The 25,197-nt window shown below is 44.3% G+C and overlaps 2 protein-coding genes and 1 long non-coding RNA gene across 23 annotated transcripts in view; 1 reads left to right on the forward strand and 2 right to left on the reverse strand.

The window, feature by feature from the left end:
• Window positions 1-4,011, reverse strand: part of Rapsn (receptor associated protein of the synapse) — an 11,392-nt gene extending 7,381 nt beyond the window's left edge. For both annotated transcript variants that reach the window (XM_048788807.1, XM_015477900.2), the window contains exon 1: window positions 331-4,011. In XM_048788807.1, coding sequence (XP_048644764.1) covers window positions 331-522 — 192 coding nt within the window. In that variant the 5' untranslated portion in view covers window positions 523-4,011. The remainder of the gene's footprint in view (window positions 1-330) is intronic.
• A 2,562-nt stretch (window positions 4,012-6,573) lies between these two features.
• On the forward strand, window positions 6,574-24,416 carry LOC125612111. Its single transcript, XR_007342430.1, has 3 exons — window positions 6,574-6,705; window positions 7,749-7,756; window positions 24,405-24,416. It is a non-coding gene; the product is annotated as an uncharacterized LOC125612111 (long non-coding RNA).
• Window positions 10,976-25,197, reverse strand: part of Celf1 (CUGBP Elav-like family member 1) — an 81,367-nt gene continuing 67,145 nt past the window's right edge. For 5 of the 20 annotated variants that reach the window (XM_048788790.1, XM_048788802.1, XM_048788793.1 and 2 more), the window contains 6 exons: window positions 24,101-24,176; window positions 22,182-22,310; window positions 21,718-21,831; window positions 20,581-20,766; window positions 18,310-18,453; window positions 10,976-17,466 (listed from right to left, as the gene is read on the reverse strand). In XM_048788790.1, the coding sequence (XP_048644747.1) occupies window positions 17,339-17,466; window positions 18,310-18,453; window positions 20,581-20,766; window positions 21,718-21,831; window positions 22,182-22,310; window positions 24,101-24,176 (777 nt within the window). In that variant the 3' untranslated portion in view covers window positions 10,976-17,338. The remainder of the gene's footprint in view (window positions 17,467-18,309; window positions 18,454-20,580; window positions 20,767-21,717; window positions 21,832-22,181; window positions 22,311-24,100; window positions 24,177-25,197) is intronic. The other 15 variants (XM_048788792.1, XM_048788795.1, XM_048788798.1 and 12 more) reach the window with 11 other exon arrangements.

The raw sequence follows: 25,197 nt of genomic DNA on the forward strand, positions 1-25,197 counted from the left end.
CCCCCCCCCCCCCCGCCCCGCCTAGGTCTGAAGTCTCTACTGACCACCAGCCCTCGCCTCAAACCCAGAGCCCATGGCACCAGGCGCACACTTGGTACCCCCAACAGCAGGCTGAAATCCAGCAGCCAAGGTCTGGGGGACCCCTGAGGACCTCAGACTCAAGGGTTAGAAAACTGAAGTTCAAGGCCACAGGCCCACATCTGACTCTCAGGGTCTCAGACGTGGATCTCAAGCCTCAGGTTCCAGCCACTAAGGAGGCTGCGAGGGGCCCTGGTAGCCATCCAGCCCTGGCCCCAGCCAGCCTACACCTCCCCGGGAGGGTATGCCCACCTTAAGCATCTCTTTGTAGCGGCCCATCTCCGAGTGGGCTGTGACCAGGCAGCCCAACACACGGAAGCGCCCCACGAGGTCAGAGCTCTTCTCCAGGACCTTCATCCACACCTGCAGCGCCTTCTCAGTCTGGTTGGACTGGTACAGCTGCAGCCCCTTCTCAATCTGCTGCTTTGTCTGGTCCTGCCCCATTTTCTCAAAGCCCTGAGGCTCATGGGGGGACCCTGGTGGCTCTGGGTGCCTCTAGGCCCTCATGGCATAGGACCCACAGTGCCGGTTGCCCAGTGAGCCCCGGAAAGGAGAGTCTGAACAGGAGCTGAACAGGGCCTGGATGGAGAGCGGGCGCCACCCTGGTAACAAAGCTGGTTCGGCCCCTGTCTGCAGCTGTCCCTGCCAGTTGGGGCCACGTGGCCTCTGAGGAATGTCAGCAGCAAGGTCACGCGGGCCTCTGTGGCACCCATCCCAAGCTGGAAGGCGGCTTTCCCATTGACAGTCACCCTGCCACCTGGGCACCCCCTTGGGCATCTTCAGCACCTCTAATACTGACCCTGACCCTTCTGACAGGGCGGGCCCTCCCTGAAGCCACGCCAAGGAGAAGCCACTGAGGGGTTGGGCAGGCCTTGCACCAGGAGGGGCTGCCGGTGGGGAGGAAACAGGGACAAGGCTGGACACACAGGCATCAGGGAGGCTGGGGCAAGTGTCCTGCCTGCTTCCCCATCACACTGTAACCCCCAGCCCCTCTCTTGGTGTTGTTCCTGATTGACTGGGCACTATGGTCACTTACCCTGCACATCCCTGCACATGTCCACACCACTCCCAACATTGAGCCAGTGCTAGAGGCCTACATTCTAGCCTGATCTCACTCACAGTAGGACCCTAGCCAAGTCATTCACCTCTCCAGGCCTCGGTTATGTCAACTATAAGGTAAGGATAATAGCTGGGCAGGTGGTGCATGCCTGTAATCCCAGCAACCTGGGACGCTGAGGCAGAAGGACTGCAAGTTCAAGGCGAGCCTCGGCAACTTAGCCAGATCCTGTTTCAAAATTAAAAAAATAAAAAGGACGGGGGATGTAGCTCAGTGGAAGAGTACCCCAGGGTTCAATCCCCCCCAGTAGTTCCACAAAATGTAAACAGGATACTAAACCCGAATTCACGGGCAGTGAAAAGGCAGTGATGTGGCCAAGCTGGCAGCCTTGGGATCCTGCTGCTTTCTGTGCTAGCCATGTGGACAGTGTGACTCTGGGCAAGTTACCTGGCTCTGTGGAGGAAGAGTGCCAGCAGAGAGCTCATGGGATCATTAGAACTAAATGATGTACTAGTTGACAAGGATTTAGCACCTGGCACACAGGCCACTTTGAAGTTTGAAAAGTATCCCAATTCCAGTCCCATTCTCTTGAATGGGTCCCTAACAGTGAGCTTTAATGCCAGGTAATATGGAGAAAGGTGAGGTCTTAGGGAGGGAGCAGATATTTGAAGCACTAATGCTCTTGAGTTGAAAGAGGAGCCCCAGGTGGTAGGGCCTCTGCTTACCCCCCACTTTCTCTCCTCCATTGCCAGGCTTCTTCCTGCCCCAGGGCGAAGCTTGTTTGTTTTCAGAGTGGATAATTCCATGGTTTTTTAGTGTATCCACAAAGTTGTGCCACAAATTTCAGAACACTGTCATCATCCCCAGAAGATGACCTGTGTCTGGTGGCAGTTACTCTCATCCCATTGGTTATGGTTGAATTGTGCCTCCACCCTAATTCATATGAAGTCCTAACCTCCAGAATCTCAGAATGTGACTATACTTGGAAATAGAAAGGTGAGTCATTAGGGTGGGCCTTAATCCAGTATAACTGATGTCCTTATAAGAAGAGATTAGGACCCAGACACAAAGAGAAGACCATGTGAACATGAAGGTAGAAGATGGCAATGTCCAAGCCCAGGAGAGGCCTCAGGAGAAACCACCGCTGCCGACACCTTGAACACACCTTCTGCAACTGTGAGAATTACTTACTTATTTATTTAGTTGTATATGGACTCAATGCCTTTATTTGTTTTTATGTGGTGCTAGGATTGAACCCAGTGCCTCACACTTTCGAGGCAAGTGCTCTACCACTGAGCTGGTTAATATTCATTGTATGGATAGATCACATTTTATTTATCACTGTGTCAGCTGATAGGTATTTGGGTTATTTCACTTTTTGGGCCATTATGAATAGTCATGAATAATGATGTCATAAGCATCCATGCACAAATTTGTGTGTGGGCATGTTTTTATTTCTCTTGGATATACGCTTAGAAGGGGAATTTCTGGGTCATATGGTAACTGTACAAACCTTTTTGAAGAATTGCTGAACCGTACCTCTTGATTCCCTTCATCCTCCATACATATGCTCTAGTGAGAGTCCTACTTAAGATGAATCAGCTTATTATTCTCACAGAATTCTCTCTATAACTAGAATTATCTCTAGTTATATATTCATTAGAAAGTTATTTGCTTAATGTCTTTTTTCCCACTCAAATGCAGGGGCAGGAACTTAGTGTCTCATTCACCACTGACTGTACCCCCAGAGCAAGGCATGTACATAGTGGCCACTCAATAAATACGCTGAATGAATGAATGGGGGAGAAGGGAAGGAAGCACTGTTTTAAGTTTGAAAGTGGAAGCAAACGCTGCAGGCTTAGCAGCAAATCTGCCATGGCCTGCACCATCTGAGGGAAACTGAGGAAAACAGATTCAGAGGGGTAATTTGGGAGCCAGAAGTGAATGGCTCAGGGTTCAATGGTCCAGAGTCCCTATACAAGCAGAAGTAGCGAGGACATCAGAGCAGGCTCATGGTCAGGTGGCTGGCCTGGTCACCAGAACTCACCATGGGGAAAGTGCTCTTAGGCCTGGGCCACTGGAAGCTGAGAAAGAAATTGCAAGAGGGGAGGTTCAGAGGCCAGTCGGGAGCTGCTGGTGGCAAGAGAGCTCCTGGACCTTCCTCTCATCTTAGTGAGCCCACAGCAAAGTGCTGCAGAGCCAGTAGATTCCCTCCACTCAGCAGTCCACCCACAAGTCTGGCAGGAAGGAGAGGATGGGCTGCCAGTACTGTCCTTCCAGGTACCTGGGGAACTCTAGTGACAGGATAAAGGCTTCCCCTGCCCCCGACTTCCATGATAGGGACTGCCACACCTGCTTGTTTTAGATAAAATACCTTGTTTCCTTCAGAAATTTTACTTCTGAGTAATTTTTCCAGAATTCAGCTACGGTCTAGTTGGATGGAGGTCATGTTCCTTTGGGGGGGGGGGCCTGTGGTTTATCTCTGTCACTGAACAGACACAGGCAGACTGAGAGGAGACCAAGAAAAGAAATCCAACTACATGTTCTGAGTTAAACATTCCTTTCACTTTACAGACAACCCAAGTCAGAGAGTGAAAGAACACACTGCAATCTAGAGACACAGCTGGTACTAGAACCGAAGTAACGTGGCTTTAGGAGTCCCACTCCTAACCAGGATACTGTTTCCTAGAGGAAAATGGAGAAGGAGGAGAAAAGTGAAAAGTGGGGAACTGGACACATTTTGAGAATTTATAGCGATGTCTGCCTGACACACAAGAAAGTCACTGGGAACATTAGGCAAAACTGTGGCCTGGGGGCAGAATTGTATTAGGGAAGTGAGCAGGGCTGGAGATGTAGCTCAGAGGGTAGAATGCTTGCCTGACATACACGAGGCTCTGGGTTCTAGCCAACAGCATGGATAGGGGAAGAGGTGAAAATTGTCAAGACTTGCTTACCAGTGCCCCGTGGACAAAAGGCCACTGGGAATTGTATGGTGGAAAGCCACAAAAATGATCTTTTCTGGGCCATTTAACTTCACAGGGCTGCAGAACAGTTGGGGCCTTGGGGGGGCTCTTAATTATCTGCTGCATTAAATACCAGCCATAAAGCTCATATTTTGGACTCCTGTTTTAGAATCAAAAGTAGGAATTTTGTCTCATTCAAGGCCACTATGTGCCTTGCTCAGGTAGAAGGTAACAATGAGGGTGTGACCCAGTAGTAAGTAGAGCACTTCACTAGCATGCAAGAGGCTCTGGGTTCAATCCCCAGAGCTGCCAATTAATAAAACAAACAAATAAATAAATAAGAGGCAAGAAGTTCAGAAAACAAAACCAATCCCTGCCCCCGTACCCCCATTAAATTATAAGTCAGGACAAAAAAAACAAAAACAAAAACAGTTAAATTCAGGCCTGAAGCAGGGGTCATGATCTTGCAACACTTTTTACCGAGATATTTCATGTATAATGTGCATTTCCCGCTTTAGTTCAAGACCAGAAGCTCACACAACCCTGGGCGTCACTTTAACACTTCAAGTTGTTGGTGTCTGGCCCTAAGAGACTTAATTAATGTCTCTTTCATACACAGCCCCCATCACTCCCTATTCTTAACCTAACACTGAAGTCAAACACCACCTTTCATCTTACATTGGTCACCTTTCACTGGCCCAGCCAGCCACCTTCCCACCAAGATTAGTGAGATATGTGGAAAAGTCTCTCCTTCCTAGATTATTTTCCCCAGCTATAAAATGGGGATATTACCTCTCTGGCAAGAGATGATATCCAAATGAAATGACAAAGTGTAAGCTTGCTTTGAAGACAAGATGTTGCACCCCAAATCTCTCTGCTGGCTGTTATTTATAATAGTGGGGAAAAAAAAAAAACAGAAATAACCTGAATCCAACAGGAGGTGGTCAATGCCATGAAATGCAACGTGGCCTCTCAAAGTGATAGACAGACACCTTCATATGCAGTTGGAAGGCTGCCCGTGACAGCACCTGAAAACAGTAAGCTACAGAACATTCTGTATTATGATCTCATTAAGAAAAATTATGTATGTACATATTTTTGTACATTTAAGAAAAAGTCCCGACAGCATAACCACTGCCCTCACCCTGGCCCCTTTGTTTGAAGTTATCAGTGGGCTACAAGATGGAGAATTGTGTTTGTGTGTGTTACTGGATACTGAATGCAGGGATGATTTATCATTGATACCCCCAGCCCTTTAAATTTATTGAGACAGGGTCTTGTTAAGTTACTTAGAGCCTTGCTAAGTTGCTAAGGCTGGCCTTAAACTTGCAACCCTCTTGCCTCGGCCTCCAAAGTCACTGGGATTGCAGGCATGTGCCACCCACACAATTTATTGTTAGCACTCCTGGGGCTGAAGAGCCACAGTAGACTCCCTTCTCTCAGGGACCTCCCCTATTGCCAAGGGGAACTACCAACTGCGCAAGGCCCTGAAAAACAGGGGATGGGACCAGCACCAATTTCCTTAGAGGGTAGAGACCCTGGTGAGGTGCCTTGCCAGCCTTCAAAGTTGTAGTTCCAGAATTCCTGTAAAGCACCTTTGAGGGACTTGGCCATCATTTCTGTTTCAAGGCCACAGAAGGTCTATGAATTCAGGTACTGACTGGTAGCTAAGAATCTGTAAACTGGATGCAAAAATGTCATTATGAAGATAGCAATTTCTAAAAGATCAAACTGCATATAACTCTGATATGGTTGAGAAGAAAAGCCACCAGAAAGCTCTTGGACAAAGCACCTATCATCTTCTGGTGTTGTTCATTTACTCACTCTTCAAATGTTTACTAAATACTCATCTGCCGGCCAGTAGGAACATGGTTTCTGCCTTCTTGAAGCTCCATTCTGAGGGTAGAGTTTAAGTTGGACACCCCAGGGCACACCATGAGACCCCAAAGGAACATGTTCTACAGGGACTTTGGAGTCAGCCTGGCCTCTTGAATTAAAATCCAATTCTCGGGGCTAGGGTTGAAGCTCAGTAGTAGAGTGCTTGCCTAGTATATGTGAGGCACAGGGTTTGGTTCTCAACACCACATATAAATTAATTAATTAAAGATCCATCAACTAAAAAAAGAAAAAAAATCCAACTCTCCTACTATTATCCATGTGTTAGGAAGGAGCTGCATCTTCTCTGTGCCTCAGCCTCTACCTTTCGGTGCTCCTAGCCGCTGGGAGTACCAGAGCTGGGGCTAAGATCAGTAAATAGTGGTGATTTTGTTTTCTTAAAAGGAAGCCAACTGTCTAAATGGTCCTAACCACTGCAATGATCGAAATGTTCTATGTTGGCCCTGTCCAATAAGATAGCGTGGTCAAATGCAGCTTTTGAACACTTGAAACGTGGCTAGTGAACATGAGCTACTGACATTTTAATTTGAATTTGAACTTAAATAGCTTCAGTGGCTAATGGATAATCATCTGGGACAAGGGCTGCAAGATTCAGGATGAGGCAGATAACATGTCACATAAGGAACACATGGGAGCTCAAGAAGTGGGAGAAGGGCTGCAGAAACGAGATGAGATCAGGGAGACCAGCTCAGAAGGGTTAGGAACAGAAGGGTGGATAGTACAAGGACCATGATGTGATTCGTTCTCAGGATGGAGAAGAAAGGAGAAAATGCCTTAAGAGGTAGGCAAACTGAAAGGCAGACAAAGGCCATAGGTCTTCTGACTGCATTTACATGAAACATCCAGAATAGATCCAGTGGTTGATTAGTGATTGCAGGGGCAGGGAAAGGGGATATGGAATCTTTTTAGGGTGACAAAAATAATCTAAAAATTAGGCTGTGGCAATAGCCGCATCACTCTATAAAACAATGAATGATATGCTTTACATAGATGATCCATTGGTGTACTGAGGTGGTATGTAAATTATCTCAGTAAAGCTTTTTTTTTTTAATTTTCAGATAGGGTCTCTTGCTAAGTTGCCCAGGCTGGCCTCAAACTTGTGATCCTCCTACCTTTGAGTCATTAGGAATTTAGGTGTGTGCCATCATGCCTGGCTTGTAAAGCTTTTCTTTTTTTCCCCCACATTTCAAGTGACCTCAAGTTAGTGGGACTCTCAGAGAGTGGGGATGGGATAGTGAAAGGTTTCAGCAGTGTCAGGGTGGCCTTTCCGAGTTGAATATATTCAATTTTCGTTCCCAAGACTGACTCTTGATTTAGAAAAACAAGAACCTTAAATTAACACCAGATGGTAGGGGCTGGAGAAGATTCCTATGAAGGGAAGAAAATGCTTGAAGAAGGTAGAAGGTGCAAGACAAAGCCCTCTATGACTTCTCCTGAGGAAAATGTTACCAGACATTAGAGTTTGATGTTCCCAGAGGTGAAAGCATCCTGGTCTTTAATTCCTTTCCTATCGGAGCCATTCTTTTTCCTCATTAGAGACTGAGCCGCTCAGGTGAACACAGTATGTGAGTTATAAAAAGCCGTGTACTTACAGTCACTGCAGACAGGAAACAGCAATGTGGCAAAAAGCAAGTGCTGATCCATCTGTAGCAAGGAGAAAGGCTTTGAAGAGGAATACAAACTGTTTAAGGTACAGCTTTATGATTATAAAGATGTAAAAGTCTAATTTAAAAAAGGTTAAGCTGGGCATGGAGGCACACCTGTGATCCCAGTGACTCAGGTGGCTGAGGCAGAGGATTGCAAGTTCAAGACCAGCCTCAGCAACTTCTGTGTAAATAAAAATGGTTGGGGATGTGGCTCAGTGGTTAAGTACCCCTGCGTTCAATCCCTAGTACACGATCCCCCTGCCAGAAGTTGCCAGATATGACTACGTGCAGTGCACAAGTATAACCCCAGCTACTCAGGGGAGCCTGAGGCAGGAGAATCAAATTTGTTGTGGTCAGCCCAAGCAACTTAGCAAGACCATCTCCAAAAAAAAAAAAAAGACTGGAGAAGTAGCTCAATGGTAAAGTAGTGCTCCTGGGTTCAATCCCCAGTTCTGCAAATAAATAAATACATAAAGCTCAAAGAACTACTTTTGGCATACTCTTTCTTTCTCTTCCTCCTCTCTTTTTCCACCCTCAGTACTGAGGATTGAACCCAGGGATACCCCTATCATTGAACTACATCCCCAGGTGTTTTTTTTGGTTTTTTTTTTTGATAGGGTCTTGCTAAGTTGTAGAGACTGGTCTTGAACTTGGGGTCCTCTTACTATTCCTCCTGTCTCAGACTCCTGAGCTGCTGGGAATACAGGTGTGCACTGTGCACTACTGTACCCCATGCATATTCTTTTATGGGGGTTTTCTTTTTTGTGGTGCTGGGGATTGACCCCCAGGCTTCGTGCATGCTAGACATGTGTTCTACCACACTATATCCCCAGTCCCAGATAAATTATTATTAAGAGAAACAACAGCTTTTAAGTCTGATGTTAACTGAAAGATGCTCAAGTAGTACATAATATTCTATTTTCACATAAAGTTCTATCTCAGGAACACAGGAATCCCAAGACAAAGACTAAAAGAGAAGTTCTACCACTTTCCTCTTGAGTCACAGAACGTAAAATCTAGCTAGGCAGGAGAGGACTTCTCTTGTGCAGAAGAATCAGGCCTAGGAGTCCATGGAGGAAGGCCCTGACCCCCGTCACCCCACTTTCTCAAAGTATGAAATATAGAACACTGAAAAGGCATTCAATGGACATTTCATGTTAATAGTTCTGTAATTTTATGTATGTCCGAAATATAATAATTAGGATATCAAATTTGATTTTACAAATTATTAGTGGTTAGAATGAAGTTGAAAAGGTGATTTAAAATCTAAGTGGTAATGACACAAATATTGTAAATGAACTTAATGCCCCTAAATTAATAATAAAAAATAAACATTAGGTAAACAACAGCTGAGTCAGTACCAGATCTAGTAAAGAACTGAGAGTATGGAGTGGGGTGCCTTTGAGGAGCCCCCACTCTGTACAGGTGGCAGCACTTTTGTAGGAGTGTTATGACAGCGAGCTGCTCCAACACCAAAAACGGCCTCAGGAAGGAGGCAAAGACAAAGAGTCACCACCTGGGGGAGTCACAGGACCCCCTAAATCCTTTTTTGCTAAAGAGTGCAATAGGGCTGGGGATATAGCTCAGTTGGTAGAGTGCTTACCTTGTATGTACAAAGCCATGAGTTCAATCCCCAGCTAAAGAGTGCAATCACCTATGAGAAGATGCAGGTTACCAAAAACAATAAGTAATTTGTAACCAATAGTGGTTAAGAGAATGGACTCAGGATTCAAATATAGCACTCTGTAGCAGGCCACCTAACTTCTAACCTGCTGGCTCATCCATAAAATAGGGAGGGGAACAATAGCCATCTCCCAGGAATGGGGAATGGTATAAAAACTGGAAGGACTGGGTGTAGTGGTGTATGCCTGTAATCCCAGCAACTGAGGAGGCAGAGGCAAGAGGATCGCCAGTTTGAAGTCAGCCTCAGCAATTTAGTGAGACCCTCTCTCAAGATTTAAAACAAAACAAAACAAAAAACCACTTGGGATGTAGTTCAGTGGTAGACCATCCATGAGTTCAATCCCCACTTTCACAGAGCACAAGACTGTAGTAGACAATCAATGGACATTAGCTAAGATAAATGTATTGCATGCTAATACAAAGTTTTAAACATTTTTAATAAACATAAATGGAGATATGAGGATGGGATGTAAGCTCAGTGGCAAAGGCCTAGCATTCATGAGGCCATGGGTTTGATCTCTAGCATTGCAATAAAATCTACACAAAACAAAAATGGTGACATGAATAAAACAGCAACTAAAGAGAAAGTTTGGTTGACAAAAATCTTTTTTTTTTTGGTGTGTGTATGTGTGTGCAGCATTGGGACTCAAACCCAGGGACACATGTATGCCAGGTAAGTGTTCTACCACTGAGCTACATTCCCAGTTCAGTTGACAAGATCTTTTAACGTCCACAACCACCAAATTTTTGAGGGGAGCAAGTGGACAATATTAAACAGGGTTCAGTCTGGGAGATAATGGATTAAATCAAACCTAAGAGGTTCCTTTAGTGTCTGATGTCTCAGAGTCCTGAATATGCCACTAGGTGCTAGAAGGCAAGAGAATATCCCCCAAATCTGTGGTCAGAACCCTTACTTCACAGAACACATCACAGCTAGTGCGTGATGCACCCCCACTGAGAAATGCTACTCCAAGACTCACCCCACTCGGAAGGACAGCGAGGACAGGGTAAGGCCTGGCCCACCCAGAGGTCTCCATGAGGACAGCAGTGGCAATAAAGGACTGGACAAGGAAGAGAAGGCTTATTCTTAGCTAGAAGGCCTGAGACTCCTGAGAACTGAACCTGAGTTCTCAGAGGTCTAAGGGGAGCCCCAGGTGTAGGACCTTAATTGGGGAGAGATCTGGAATCACCAAGTTATAAACTGAAGGAATAAAAGAAGAGTAACTGCTTTGGGCCAGTGCCTCAAAGGTCTAGAGAGGAAGGCCCAGGCAGCCAAGGTATGGGATTTGTGCTGGCCACTACTGACTCTCAGGGACTATGAAGCACCAAAAGAGGGACTTCGGCAATAGTGGGTGTAGACCAGTTCTGTGATAGGGAGCCACTATTGAGAATGGGAGAAGCACAAGAGAATTAAGGCTGCCCAAAAGTTTTAAGATGTTTCTATATCAGCAGCGATCCTGCAGAACACAAAAGAATACCAAGCAGGCAGTGTTCTTAGGATAAATTACGGTTTCCTTCGGGACCTTTGGTGGGTTCAGCTGCACACCATCAAGATAAAACCATCTGTCTGCTTTGTGTAAGGAACACCACCAACCCCAGCCCTCTAGGGATCCCCATCCATCCCCAGCAATCAAAAACTCTTGAAGACAGCATCAGTTCTTCTCAAACAGTTTAATAGCAAATAAACAAAGGAAGGTACCACACTTGGCAGATACAAAATGACTTTTTGTCCGTGTGTCTGTGCAATTAAAACAGATTTAGGTTCCCCATTGGGACAAAAGGAAAAACACACAAAAAAAGGAAGGAGAGTCCTTTTAAACACATACTCCCTTGCTCCAAACTTGTAACAATTTTTTTTTCTTTTTTAATCCACTACACAAACTCTGTGATTAGGTAAGAAAAGCAATAAGGGCTCTTCTTGCCTTTATTTAAACCATTAAAGTAAAATCCATAATTTTCTACAGAGTACAACACAAGTTCACACAAAAAAGACATTTTCTTTTGCAAATCAAACAGGAAAGAAAGGAAAGCTCAAACAAGGTCAAGGAAAAGCATTTCTACGGCTGAATCACGACTTTGAGTTGATTGAATCCCGTTGTTGCTGCAGAACAGACTGTGCGTTTGGTCATAGTGGCAATTTTTTTTCTCTTCACATTGTGAAATCACTTTACATTGTTTTCTAGTAGAAAAGGCAAAAAACTGTACAAAACCCCTAGTGTTAAATACAACGTTTGTACCAATAAAAAACTCACACAGGTTTGTCTCCAAAATGTAAAGTTTCTTTTTTTTTTTTTTCTTTTTAAATTATTCACAAAAAGCAGCTGGAAATCAGAAAGGCAGCTGCCGCTCCAGGGTCTCAAATCCATTAAAACCACCACAGAACAATTAAAACAATCAGAGAGAGAAAAGGAAAAGGAAACAACGTCCAACGTTTGGCATTTGGTTTTATCCACAGGTTTTCCCAGAGCTCCTCTTGGAATTGAAAGCAAAATATATTGGCAAACAAGGCTTCTCAATACACAGGAAGGGGAGCCTCAGTGCCTCCTGCCAACAGAGGCGGCTCTGTGCAGTCAGACTGTGGGGTGCACAGCAGTCTCTCAGGCTGGGGCTTCTGGCCTTTTCCATCCAATCACCCCTTCCAGGAAATTAAGCAGCCTACCTCCACTTGGCTGCCCTTTCCTCCTAGTAAGAGTGGCCTCAAGCATAATACTGGGCAACCTGCTGGGTCTCAGAGCAGAAATTCTGACAGGATCCCTTCCTCCCTCAACCCCAGTGTGAACGATGCTAAACAGTGCTTCTAACCCACCCACCCCCAGGTCCCTTGCTGTACCTTGCCACCCTTCCCTGGACAATTCTGCTTCCCAGCTCCTCCTCCCACCAGCATGTAGGTCTGGGTGGGATCTGCTATAAACTCATTCCCTGCTACCTCTCCCCTCCACAGATCCACCCCTGCCCTCTCATCTCCTCTGGCCTCTCCCCCTCCATTCACATTCTTCCTCAAGTCCTCAAGACCCTGAGGCTGGATGGTGCCACAAGAGAAGAGGGAAAGTTCCCCTTAGGGAACCAAAGAACTAGCTGGCCTGGCACCCAGGGACAGTAGCTATTTGGCTCTTCACCCAATTTAAAAAACAAATCCCCGCCCTTATCCCCACCCCACTAGCTAAGCAAGAGCAGAGCTGTGGTGAAGAGCCAGTGTGGGGTGGTTTGTGCCCAGGGCTGTAAACAGTGTGAAGACTGTAGTATTGTGCTTGTCACCTAGGAAAAGCGCAGCAGATGTATAGCCGCTTAGTGTGCAGACGGCATCCTCTGGTGGTTAGGAGCACCCTCCCTCTGCTGGGTGCTAACCCTACTGTGCTAAGCCTCCTGTCCACCCATAGCCACCTTCTGGTTCCAGCTCTGCTTCTTGGGTCTTCCCACTCCTGAGCAGAGCAGCCAGCCTCCTGGGAGCCCTGCTGAGACCTGGAGGCCGCATGAGGTGACAGTCTAAGTGCACAGGCAAACACTCTAAGGGCAATAGAGGAGAAAGTTGCCACTTCAAAATAAAACAGTACAATCTTAAAAAAAATAATAATAATCAACCCCACAACAATTTAAAACAGCTTCTTTGAAACCCTTTTAAATCGGTCAGTTTTTGCACAAACTATAGAAAACAGAGAGGTGAAGGTGATATATACGAAGGTGTGAAGAAACAGCAGGACACATGCAAAACTTGTTTTTGTCTGGGCATAATCTTAGTAGGAAAGAAAAAATTTCAAAACAAAAAACAATACAAAAACAAAACAAAACAAAACAAAAAGCATCACATTTTGCTGTGGAGACTGTAGGAACAAGTATGGAGGAGAGCCCTGTGGGGCTGAGGGAAGGGGCAAGAGGGAGCCAAAGCTCCCTGCAGGGTAGCTCCAGGGAACAACCACAAAAGAAGAAAAAGAAAAAAGAAAAAGAAAAAGGGCTTGCTGGGGCCCAAACTGCAGTCATAAAGGAAGGGGTCGGGGGGTTCAGGTGTTTGCTGCAGTTGAGAACTCAGAAAAACAAAAATAAAAGCAACACATGCGTCTCCTCAAGCCCCACAAACTATGTCAGCAAAATGTGCTCAGGAGCCTCAAAGGTTTTAGTGACATCGTTTATTTCATTGTTTACTTCAAAGTTGTCTTTAAAACTAAGCACACAGAGAAACAAAGCCTAGAAACGGACTGGCTGTGTGTTCACAGAAATACAAACACCACGCGGTATGTGCTAGTAGGGCTGCTCTGAAGACAATTACAAAGAATTGGAATCACAAAATCAAGTGGTTATCTTATGAAGTTCTAGAAAAATAGATTTTTTTATATTCAAATGCAAGTTTAAATATTTCCCCTTCAGCAGTCGTTCTAGCAAAACCAATTTTGGCAGCACAAAAGGGAAAAAAAAAAAAAGGAAAGAAAAAAGAAAAAAAACAAAGAAAGAAACAAACATAATAAAAATACACGTCAGCATCAAAGGTCAACACAAGGTCAAAGGTGAGAGTTCAAGCATCAGAGAAGCTGAAGAGACAGGGATTTGGACGATGTACTTGACGCCACATCGACATGCTTTAGGCACAACGATGAACAAACGGCAGGAATCTAGAAAAAAAAACAAACCAGAAAGAGGGAGACCCACTGAGTTACACAGAGCAATACATCCAAACAGAGAGAGAGAACAGGACACTCACTGTGTGTACAGCCCTGAAATGAGGAGGCGGGATGGGGCAGGGGGTGGGTAATGACAGGGAACTTTTGCACATGCTAACAATGGACACAGGGAAAAGTCAAAAAGGACATGGAGAACACCAAGAAAACATCCAATTGCCAGAGACAGAAGGGAACCTAAGGCTTGGATTTCCCACGAAGCACTCAACATATAAGAGAACGTCTCTTGGGGAACAGGGCCTCTCAGCCTTTCTCCCATTCCTGGGCCAAAACTCAGTGGGGCAGGGGACAGCAGAAGACACTGGCTGGGGTGGGGAAGATTTCTTTATGGTAGAGGGACAGGATTTCTGCTCGAAACCTATGGGGACCGCCCTTTGTTCCCAGAAATCCAAGCCCTTAGCTTCCACACAGGTCCTGGCCACTCAAATGGAACCCAGGAGAGACAGTGGTCTGGCTGCATTCAAGGCAAATCAATTTCATGATGTAACCCAAGTAAGAAACAAAACGACAGCAAAACAAAAAAACAAAACAAAAAACACATTGTAAGTGAAACCTCCACACAACAGAAAAGGATTGCTTAAGACTTGACTGCGAGTCTCCACTCTCCGAGCTGAGCTGAGCCGAGCCCTTTCACACCATGAGACTTGTAGGGGAGCAGCTTCTTCACAAAACCATCTTTGGCCTGGGGAAAGAACTGTACTCAAGGGCAGTGCTGCTGCGGTGCAAACGCACTGGGCAGAGGGAGGAGAGAACAGAAGTGCATGATCTCACCAGCTGGCTGCCTTAGCAGCCCAGGACCCTGCTGGGGCATGTGCTCCTCTTACAAAAAGAGAACCAAAATCAGGTATGAAGCCTCAGGGTCTGTATCAAAGGCAGTGGATTGCACCTTTGCCTCATGTCATTAGCAAAGTCGTTTCATAAGGTCCCAGAGCCCAGAACAAATCCATGGACAAATGATGAAATGGGGGAGGGGCAGTGATATGGAAAAAGGGAGAAGGGGGAAGGGAGTGGAGTTCTGGCCAAGAAGGAAGACAGAACAGAAGGTTAGGGAGCACAGCACCGGCAGCACCCTGTGGAGCACAGCTCTCTCCTCTGCCAATTCACAGCATTAACACCTTCCCCTCGGGCAGGTTAGCTGGGCTGCAATCGGCCACAGAAAGTCAGTAGTTTCAATCATACACAGCACCCTGTGTGTACAACAATCACATTCTGGATTCTACAAAATCCTGGCCTTTTCCAGAGATATAATTTAGGTAATAAATATTCTCCACCCCGGAGCTGTATAAAACTTCTATAAAAATAGAAACGACATTCTTGGTTCCAGCCGGTTGGGTTTCAGAACAGCGCCTCCCCAACCTAGCATTTTTTCTTTTTTTTTTTCTTTTTTCTTTTTTCTTTTTATTTTATTTTTTTGCATTTATTTAAAAAAATCCCATCATGACCCTGGAAGCCTTTAGAACAGTTTTATCCTTTGAAACTCAGGACACATTTCTCCCAGTGCGCAGAATTCAAGTTTACGTGGTTCAGCTTAAGAAGTGTATGTTTCTCGTTTCTTAAGAGGACAACAGACCCAAGTTATCACTATGAGAAGGGAACAGCCGTCCCAGTTTCAATGGGATAATCCAACAGCACGAACTAACTGTACAATAGCAAGACAGTCAATCTCTGTTACCCACAGGGACAGCATGACAATGTGAGAGCCCCCATCCAACTTAATAGCAAACCAACCACATTACTCTGATCTCTGCTTCTAGGGGTCAGGACTCTTATTTGTGAGGTGTAAGCTTCCAGGGACTCAGGGACCCAGTCCCTGGGTTGTGGCTGATAGTCATATCCTAATGGGGCTACCTCTGCCCAGGTGCACATTCCCAACAGCATGTCCTTCCTGGCTTTCCACCCCCACAGCATTTCATAGAGCAGAGGCAGAGCCCAGAGGCTGTGTGGGTCATAGGCAAGAGCTGGAGTTGAGACCTGTGGGAGGCAGCAGGGAGCTAACTGTAAGCATGAGGACAAAATGAACACAGTAATACTGAGGTAAATGAACACTAAATCCATATGGAGGCTGTAAACATCCTGTTGTCTCCTCTGTCCCCAAGGGCAGAAGATAGGGCTGGAGTGGTTAGAAGAGGGGCCTGCCAGACCTCTGTGGGAATACTACCTTTGGGACACCTCATTCAAAGAGGCAAGCATGGACCTCTTCATGTTCTTAAGTATTAAGTTCTGGCCACTGGCAAATGCGACATCCTGATCTGAAGGGACCTTCTGATTCAGGTATATTAAGAAGCAGGCTCCCCCTCCTCCAACTAGATGGCTTTTGATCACTCTGCCCAGGAGAGGTGCCCCCTTCAGCAAGATGCTGCAAGACTTTTTTGGATTTGCCCTCATGAGAAAATTGTGGCTTGGGATGGGGGTGATGTTCCTTGCTGTGGTGAACTAGAAGAAGAAAACCAAGCAATGTCTTCTACAGAGGCCTTCTTTCAAGAAAGCTATTGGAAATGGGCCCCTGTCTAATTTGAGGTTGGAATAAAATAAAAATGACCTCTTTGGCTGCTAATCCCAAATGGCCACCAGCTAGGTAGGGCAATCCAACAGCAGTGGTGGTCAGGGAAGAACAGCAATGAGTGATGTCTCCCTGCTTTTTGCATGTTAGGCTAATTTAAGAGGTGCTTTATTTCCAGAGAATCGGTGACACCTTTTAGAAAAAAAGGAGACAGAAATCCAGGACAAGAATCTGAACAAAAGGTGGCAAAAAATATTTGTACAGAAGGCAGCTGTGGAAGTGTTTCTGACTCCAGCTGCCAAAGCATTAGGTGTCAAATCACCCCCTCTCCTCCAAAGCCAACCCACCACTCCACCCCTGCAACTCTTGGATGTCAGTTTTCATTTCACTCACCCTTGCACTTGGGGAGATTCTGAGGGTCAACTTTTTGTTTTACTTTTAGTCTTCTGTTGGGGTGGTTTGGGGAAAATTCTGATCATTATCTTTTAAAAACATTTCCCCATTCCCTTTCCCCCAGGCTGGTTTGGTGTTGGTCCTTCTCAACACACACTGGTTACAAACACGGCAAACTTTAAATAAAGGAGGGGGAAGAAAAAAGAAACTCAGGATATGGCACCTAAACTCCAAAGTAAAACACTGGAAACCAAAGCACAAACTTGTCCTCTGTACGAAGCGAAACTCCCACAGAAGGCAGTAGCCGAGTCTTCAGGGCAAGCTGTGCCTGCGAGAGTGGCAGGGATCAGGGTCCAGGGCTGTCAACACACAGCCTTAGGGCTTCGAATCATTAAGGGTGCTCCTCCCCCACTTACCAGAAGACCCTCTCACTCCAGTCTCAGAGGGGAGCACGCTCAGTAGGGCTTGCTGTCATTCTTCGAACGTTTGAGCTGCACTTTAAGCCTCTTCATGCCAATTTGAAAGCCATTCATGGACTGGATGGCAGCTTGAGCCGAGACAGGATTGTCGTAACTTACAAAACCTGTGTGTCCAAGCAGAAATCTAAGTGAGTGACACGATGAGGCAAGGAGTCTCAGTCTTCCTTATGCAAGAGATGTTTTATGTGCTTAAGTCTCAAGTCCCAATTTTTCTCAGCAGGGACATACACTCTGGAAACAATATTACATGAAATAAATTAGGTTTCTTTATTTTTTGGTGGTACAGGGGATTGAACCCAAGGGTGTTTATCCACTGAGCCATATCCATAGCCCTTTTTTAATATTTTATTTTGAAATAGAGTCTCCCTAAGTTGCTTGGGGTCTCACTAAGTTGCTAATGATGGCTTTGAAGTCACAATCCTCTTGCCTTGACCTCCCAAGCTGCTGGGATTACAGATGTGTGCCACCATGCCTGGCTCTTAATATTTTTAAATTTTATTGCTATTGAGGATTGAACCCAGGAACACTTTGCCACTGAGCTACATCCCCAGCCCTTGATAAATTTTATTGAGAAAGTTGCTGGGGATGGCCTTGAACTAAAGATCCTCCTGACTCTGCCTCCCAAGTTCCTGGGATGACAGATGAGCATGACCACATCTGGCCCATAAGTTAGATTCTGAATAATAGTACCATCTGATATTTATATAGTACTTTAAGATCTTCTGCAAGCCATTTTTCATAAATTAATTTTCCTTTTGGAGCAGTACTATGGGCAGAAATCATTACCTCCTAACAGATATGGGAAAACTCAAGTTCAAAAAGTGGTCAGGTGATCTGCCCAAGACTAACTTAAACACGAGCCCAAACTCAAATCCAGCTTTTCCCCTTGTCTTTCTCAGTGGTGAAAAACTTAATCCCACCCTAACACCAGAAGGGAAGTAACATACCAAAACATTTGCTCAGATTTGTCTGCTTGTCTATAAAAACCTTGGCAGACACGACATTCCCAAAGGGCATAAACATCTGCAGTAGATCCTGATCTCCAAACTCCTGGGGCAGGTGGTAAATGAACAGATTGGCTCCCTCTGGACCTTCAAAATACCCAATGATTAGAAAAGTGTCAGTGTCAAGCATGCTCATCACCCTGCATCAATGTTCTTTCATTCCTTTAACCTATGTCAAAACAATTATGATCCCAAAAAACAGAGATTCTTTGTGGGAGCTAAACAAATTCTCCAAACGTAAGGCAGGGAAGCAAAGGGCAATCACTGGATTAGTTTTTTCCCCCCATGGTTAGCTATGCTCCTTCTCCTAGAGAGAAGAACTTTGTGGAGCAGCAAAATAGAGACTGAGGCCACAGAGGAAACAAGATAAGGAGGCAGAAAACTTATAATCGAAACAAGGTGCAAAACTATGTCTACAAACTATAGAGAGGGCAAGCACACTAGTAGTTGTCAGAATAAAGAGTGGGAGCAGCCAATGACTACAAAACTGCGTGAAGGATGATGGAACTGGCTTACATTTGTGATGGTGGTGGCTGTATGTCTATATGTATTTGTCAAAGTTCACAGATCTATATACCAATATGGGTAAACTTACCCATGTATAAATTGTGCCTATGTAAAAATAAACTTTCTGTACTAGAGATTGAATCCAGAGGTGCTTTACCACTGAGCAATGGCCCCAGCCCATTCTATTTTTTGAGACAGTTTTGTTAAGTTGCCAAGACTGGCCTTGAACTTGTGAACCTTCGGCTTCAGCTTTCTGAGTAGCTGAGATTACAGGAGCGTGCCACTGTACTCAGCAGTAAAATGAATTTTTTTTTTTTTTCCAGAGGGGAGAGAGAGAGAGAGAGAGAGAGAGAGAGAGAGAGAGAGAGAGAGAATTTTTTTAATATTTATTTTTCAGTGGGCACAACATCTTTATTTTATTTTTATGTGGTGCTGAGAATCGAACCCAGCGCCCCACGCATGCCAGGCGAGTGCGCTACCGCTTGAGCCACATCTCCAGCCCAGTAAAATGAATTTTTAAAAAATATGCCTGATTAACATTGAGCTAAAAAATAGAACATGCTTTCTTTATCCAACCACTTACACTCAGTGACTTTCTAACCAAACAGATTTTATCAGAATTGCATTGATCCTGGCCTCCTCACTGTTGTGATAGAATAAGGTGGAATGTGACTGCCTCAGGGCCTTTGCACTTGCAGTTTCCCCTCTCCCCATTATTCTTTCTCTAAATACTCCTTTGGGTTACTTCCTTCAGATCTCTATTTAAATGTCAATTTAGTGACTTTCTTTGGCTATTCGTTATAACATGCAATGCTTCTGGCATTCACTATCCCTTTTTCTATTGGTCACTCTTCATAGAGCCATCTAAAACATTTCATGCTTTCAACTTTTTTATTGTTTATCTCTGTAATTTCCACTAAAATACTGGTTCTAATTTCAGAGTATTTCCATTTCCCTACTGCCACATCTCCAGGGCAGAGAAGTATCTAATTCAGAGGAGGTGATGAGGAGGGATTAGAGCAGAACTCCTTGGGGCTACAGCGAGATGATACTTTCATCTTTCCTACTTTAGTGCTTAAACTTTGCTGGCTTGTGATTATAAAAAACCCTGCCAAATCCAGGCACTAAAGAGACAGCAGAACTTTCTAGTTCTACAAATCACCATCAGGCCTCTGTCTGGAAAGCTTCTAAATTTAATTTCATTGAAATCAAATTTACTTCCATTATGTCAAAGTACAGACTTGCCACTTTCTCAACCCATTGGCTATAACTTCTTTGGTCTCATCACCTCTCAGTTTCTCCTCAATCAGAACAAGCATTGATCAGAAAGTGAAGGAAAAAAATACCAAATGATATAACTAAAAGGGACAGCTGGACAGAAGATACTTTGACAGATGTACAACCCAGAGAGATGACATCCTAACAAAAACAGATTCTTGTCAAATTATTTCAGAAGCAATAAGGCCAGTATTTGTTTCTTCAGTTAAAAACTATATCCCTTACCTCAGGAGGATGTACAGAGGATCTGACATAAGTTACACCCAGAAAACACTCCAAAAACATCACACATTGCAATGTTTTTCAGTTTACTCTTGTCATTGGTCAGAAAAGTGTTCTGACTACCTTGCAACCTTTGCCCTGCCTTTTAGTTCTAGTGCAGAGGGAGTGATATGTCCAGCCCCGCCCCTAATTTCCCTTGGCACTTACCTTCCTTCTGGCTTCCAGCAGCACCAATACTCTGCTGTGTCAAGAGATTCTGGTTGTACAGAGTGGGAAGCGCTGCAGCAGCATATTGCTGGATACCCGAGTAGGCCTGGGTGAGGGCCTCCATGGTGCTCCCAGTGCCATTGGAAAGGCCACTGCTTCCCAGGCCACCATTTAAAGCAGCCATCCCTTGGTTGGAGAAAAACAGGATTAATATACAAGAAAGACTCCACTGATGCCAAAGACAGGTATACTTAGAGACACCTAGCATAGGGAAAACCCCAAATTTGCCCTTTCCTCTCTGTCTTAGCTTCTCCCTGCGGAATACTCAACTGACTGGTCTGATTTTAGGACATTTGTCAGTTGTTGCTGCTAATGTGAACATTTAAAATATACCACACCTAGGTGTGGTTCTCCCCATTACTTTCTTCCAACCTTTGGATGAACTCTGATGCCACCTAAACATGCCAGACTCTTTGGCTATTTTGCCACTTTTTAATATAGAGCTGGAATTTAGTAAAACAAGAATCCCAGGGTTGTGGACTAAAAGGATTACATGTGATCTATAATAAGATGTGGGTAAAGCCTATCATCAAAACTGCAGTTAATGTTGTTTACTGGGTAGATTCTATGTTGCCAGGCACTACATTAAGCAATGTGCCCATTAGCACTTTACTTACCCTTTGGGGGCAGGATTGAACCCAGGGCCTCACTCATTCTAGGCAAGTGCTTTACCACTGAACCACATCCCCAGGTTTCTATATTTTATTTTGAGAAAGGATTTCTCTATGTTGAACAGGCTGGCTCTGACTTCATATCCTTCTACCTCAGCCTCTCAAGTAGCTGAAATTACAGGTGTATGCCACCTTGCCCGTCTTCACTTAACTTCTTAAGAATCCTTCAAAATATTTTATTACTCCTATTTCATAGAAGAGAAAGAGACAGTAAAAAGGTGGTCCAAGACTACAGCTAGGTAAGGGACAGAGATGGGATTTTACTCATGTCAGATTTGAAATCCCATGGTTATTTCTAACCTTTTTAGGCCTCTCCAACAATTCTAGTGGTGCCCCTACCAGGGTTGCTTTAAGATATGCTACTACACAAGAAATGGCCTGATGACAACCAGGGGCTGCCCCTTACCTGCCAGAGAGCCAACATTGAGGCCAGCTGTTGCTCCAGCTAATGTCTGCAGGGCTCCAAGTGAGGCTATGGGGTTGACAGAGTTACTGCTGCTGGAGCTAGGTGAAGACCCTGCTATTAGAAATCCAGAAGTTAAGCTCAAGCCATTACTTGCCTATTTTTGTAAATAGAATCACAAAAGGGATACTATTCAAGTATTCTATTTGCAAAGGTTTCAGTTACTAATACTGATAACTGTCCTTGTAGGACAAAGACAAATGATAGTTACAGCACACTAAAAATTATAAGATTTTTCTTGAGTCAGAAAAAGACATTTGAGAATTTGTTGTTCATAATCCAACTCCTCTGAATATAGGTAGTAACTCTTTTCCAGGATGATATAGCCTTCTCTTTGGACTCTGCTTTCAAAACAGAAGATCTGCCCAAGGCACACAATGGCACAATAGTTCCTATATCATGCTTACCTGAACTGGTGAGTACGCTGAGAGGACTGCTGGATGTAGTGAGAGCATTGGTACCACTTGGTGTGTTCTGAGCTGCACTAGCTGCAGCAGCTAATGCAGCCAAATTCTGTAATTGCATTGCATTTAATCCTGCAACATCCAAAGCAAGAGATTAGCCAGCAGATAAGGGTTTCTGATATCTACTTCAGCAATGACAGAAGGTTGGTCCCAGATAAAGAACTAGATAAGCCTTACTAGCAAAATTATAGGGCTTAAAAAAAAAAAAAAATCAGATATCCTTTTTTGGGGATGGGGAAGCAGGTAGGTACTAAGGATTGAACCCAGAAACCATTTACTACCAAGCTACAACCCCATCTTTTTTTCTTCTAAACTTGAGACAGGTCTCACCTTGACCTTGCCTTAGCCTCCGGAGTAGCTGGGATTACAGGCATGTGCCACTGTGCTCAGGATACCACTCATTAAGAAAACAAATTGCTTAGGATGTAAATCAGTAGTAGACAGCATGTTTAGCATGTGTCAGGCTCTGGGTTCAACCCACAACACCCATACCCCACCTCCAAAAAATAAAAATAAATAAATAAACAGAAGATGATGAAGAAAGAAACTTGAATACTTTATAATTTATTCAGAGAAGAATTAATTCAATGGCATAGCAACCCATGTAAGCATTAATAAAGGGGTTGGCAATCAGGAGACTGAAAGAAGAATGTGTGTGCAGCCTACCATGAGGCCAGGAACCCAAGGAAACAACAATGCCAACCATGGTACAGAATAGGACTGCATCTAAGACCATCGCTCAAACTTTACAGGGGACTTGCTCTGTGCAATGGAGGGGAACAAGGAATAAGCGTAAAACACAGAATAGACCCAAAAGGCCCAGGAGGAATGACAGGAGAGAACATGTATGAAAACATCAAGAGGAGAAAGCAACAACAACGACAATAAAAAAAAAAACCCACTGCCACTCCCATAGCAGATTAATCATCATCAGAAGATGGAAAGACCTGAAAGCAGAACCCAGATATTGCAGTTGAGAGGAGAAACCTGAATCGTGGTGTAAATGTTGCCAACCATTTACTATATGATGGAAAGGTAGATCAGAGGAAGAGGTGGAAGAAGTAAAAATAAAAACACAATACAGATTAGAATCTACTAACTTTTCAAAACATAGCATTCCCTAGGACAATGTGAACCACCATGAAAAATTTTCAAATGCAAAATGCAGTTCACTGCCAACTACCCCTTTCTCAAATGTACTTGCTCAGCCTTATCTTGCCAGAAGATATAGCATAGGCAGCTTTGGAAATGCCCTACTCCCTACCTTCACTGACCTTTCTGAAGGCGCAGGCTCAGATGTGTTGAAGGGCCCCATGTCGTTATAAACCCTGGTATTTTTCATTTAAGTTTTCCATGTACCATAACAAAAAAAAAAAAAAAACCCAAGAATTCCCCTACAAAATAACATGTATAGGACCACACAGGTCAACTAACTGTCTCAGTTCTAGCAGTCTCAGATTAAGTCATCTGCATGGAAGCCATCCTTGGCCTTTCTTCGGAGTCACTGAAAATTACTTTATTGTAGAAATCAAGAGATCCTACAATTTTCTCCTTATCAGACAGAATGGCCACAGATAGTCCAGTCCCTAGGTGCTAACAGCTGCAATTTTCCATTTTCCTCCTCAACAGTAACTTAAAGTGATGGGAGGCAGCAGACAACCTCAGGAGTAATGTGGTACTGACAATACAGGCACCTTACAGAGACAAGGCAGTTGAGTTCTAGAATGTTCATCTTAGGTTGGCTTTATATATGAGTGAACTTTTTTTTTTTTTGCACCAATGGGGCAAAACTCTCAAGACTGCTGGCAGCTGGGTTTGTTGGCTTGGGTGCTGCTGCTCCTCCACAGCAGTGAAACACTTACCTCCCATTGGGTGGAGGCTGCTCAAGGTGTTGAGGTTCCCAGAGGAGGCAGTCTGCTGAAGGAGCTGCAAATAAAGCTAGACATTACACCAAAAAACAGAACAAGAGTGAGAGTGAGGGCTGGTTCTGCATCTGGGATAACTCTACAGCACAGCAAAGCGAGAGTGCAGAGGCCCCCAGAGAGAAGAAAGTTGAAGATAAGATCCCAAGCCAACACAACGGAAATATAAGACTTATGGCAGCATAGGACAATACAACACAGCTAAAGTCCTGGCACAGAAGATAATATATTCATTGATACTGAGCTGAACTCAAGTTCCTGGGCAAGAGAATGAAGCACAGCAAAGGCAAGAAGTAGTGCACAGAAACAAGCAAAATTGAAGCAGCTGCAAGGCTGACAGCACTTACTGTCTGTACAAATGACTGCCATTTCTAGTTTTTCTCTCCTAAACTCTCCTTAGTGAGGCCAACACGTCTTATTCCAAAAGTGTTTCCATATGGATACTCGATTTCTACTCCATACAACTATTCAAATATCATTATCTACCACTGCACAAGTATTTCATAACTAATCAATCGCTTCCAAGTTATGTATCTATCCAACCCTATTTATTTTCTTCCTTTCAAATTGGTCTTTACTATTGCAGATGACCAAATGATTGATGGATCATTTCATGACCAGGTTCACTGTATATTCTTTCAGTGATCATCAAAACAAATGTGAGTTTATGGAACTCTACAGCCTTATCCTGTATACTCTGTATCTTGACAAACCACAACCTTTCTCTCATCAACTTTCTGGAAATTTTTCCTCCATTCAAATCCAATTGCTATTCCTAGAAAACCAGTATTCTTGAACTAGATCCTTTACTCAACCCTTTCCCATTCCTATAAACTTCCAACCTAGTTCCTTTGTCATCATAAATTCTTCTAGGGCAGAGTTCATGGATGGATTTCAGAGGGTTGACAAACTTCCAGAAAGACAATTGGAAGAAGAAAAAATAACAAACACAACTTTTACTACTTCTCAAAGGAGTCCATAACTCCACAAAGAACCACTATTCTAGTCTATTATAGCTCAGTTGGTTCAAATCCACA

The sequence above is a fragment of the Marmota marmota genome, unplaced genomic scaffold, assembly GCF_001458135.2.
Source record: "Marmota marmota marmota unplaced genomic scaffold, marMar, whole genome shotgun sequence".
NCBI lineage: Eukaryota > Metazoa > Chordata > Mammalia > Rodentia > Sciuridae > Marmota > Marmota marmota.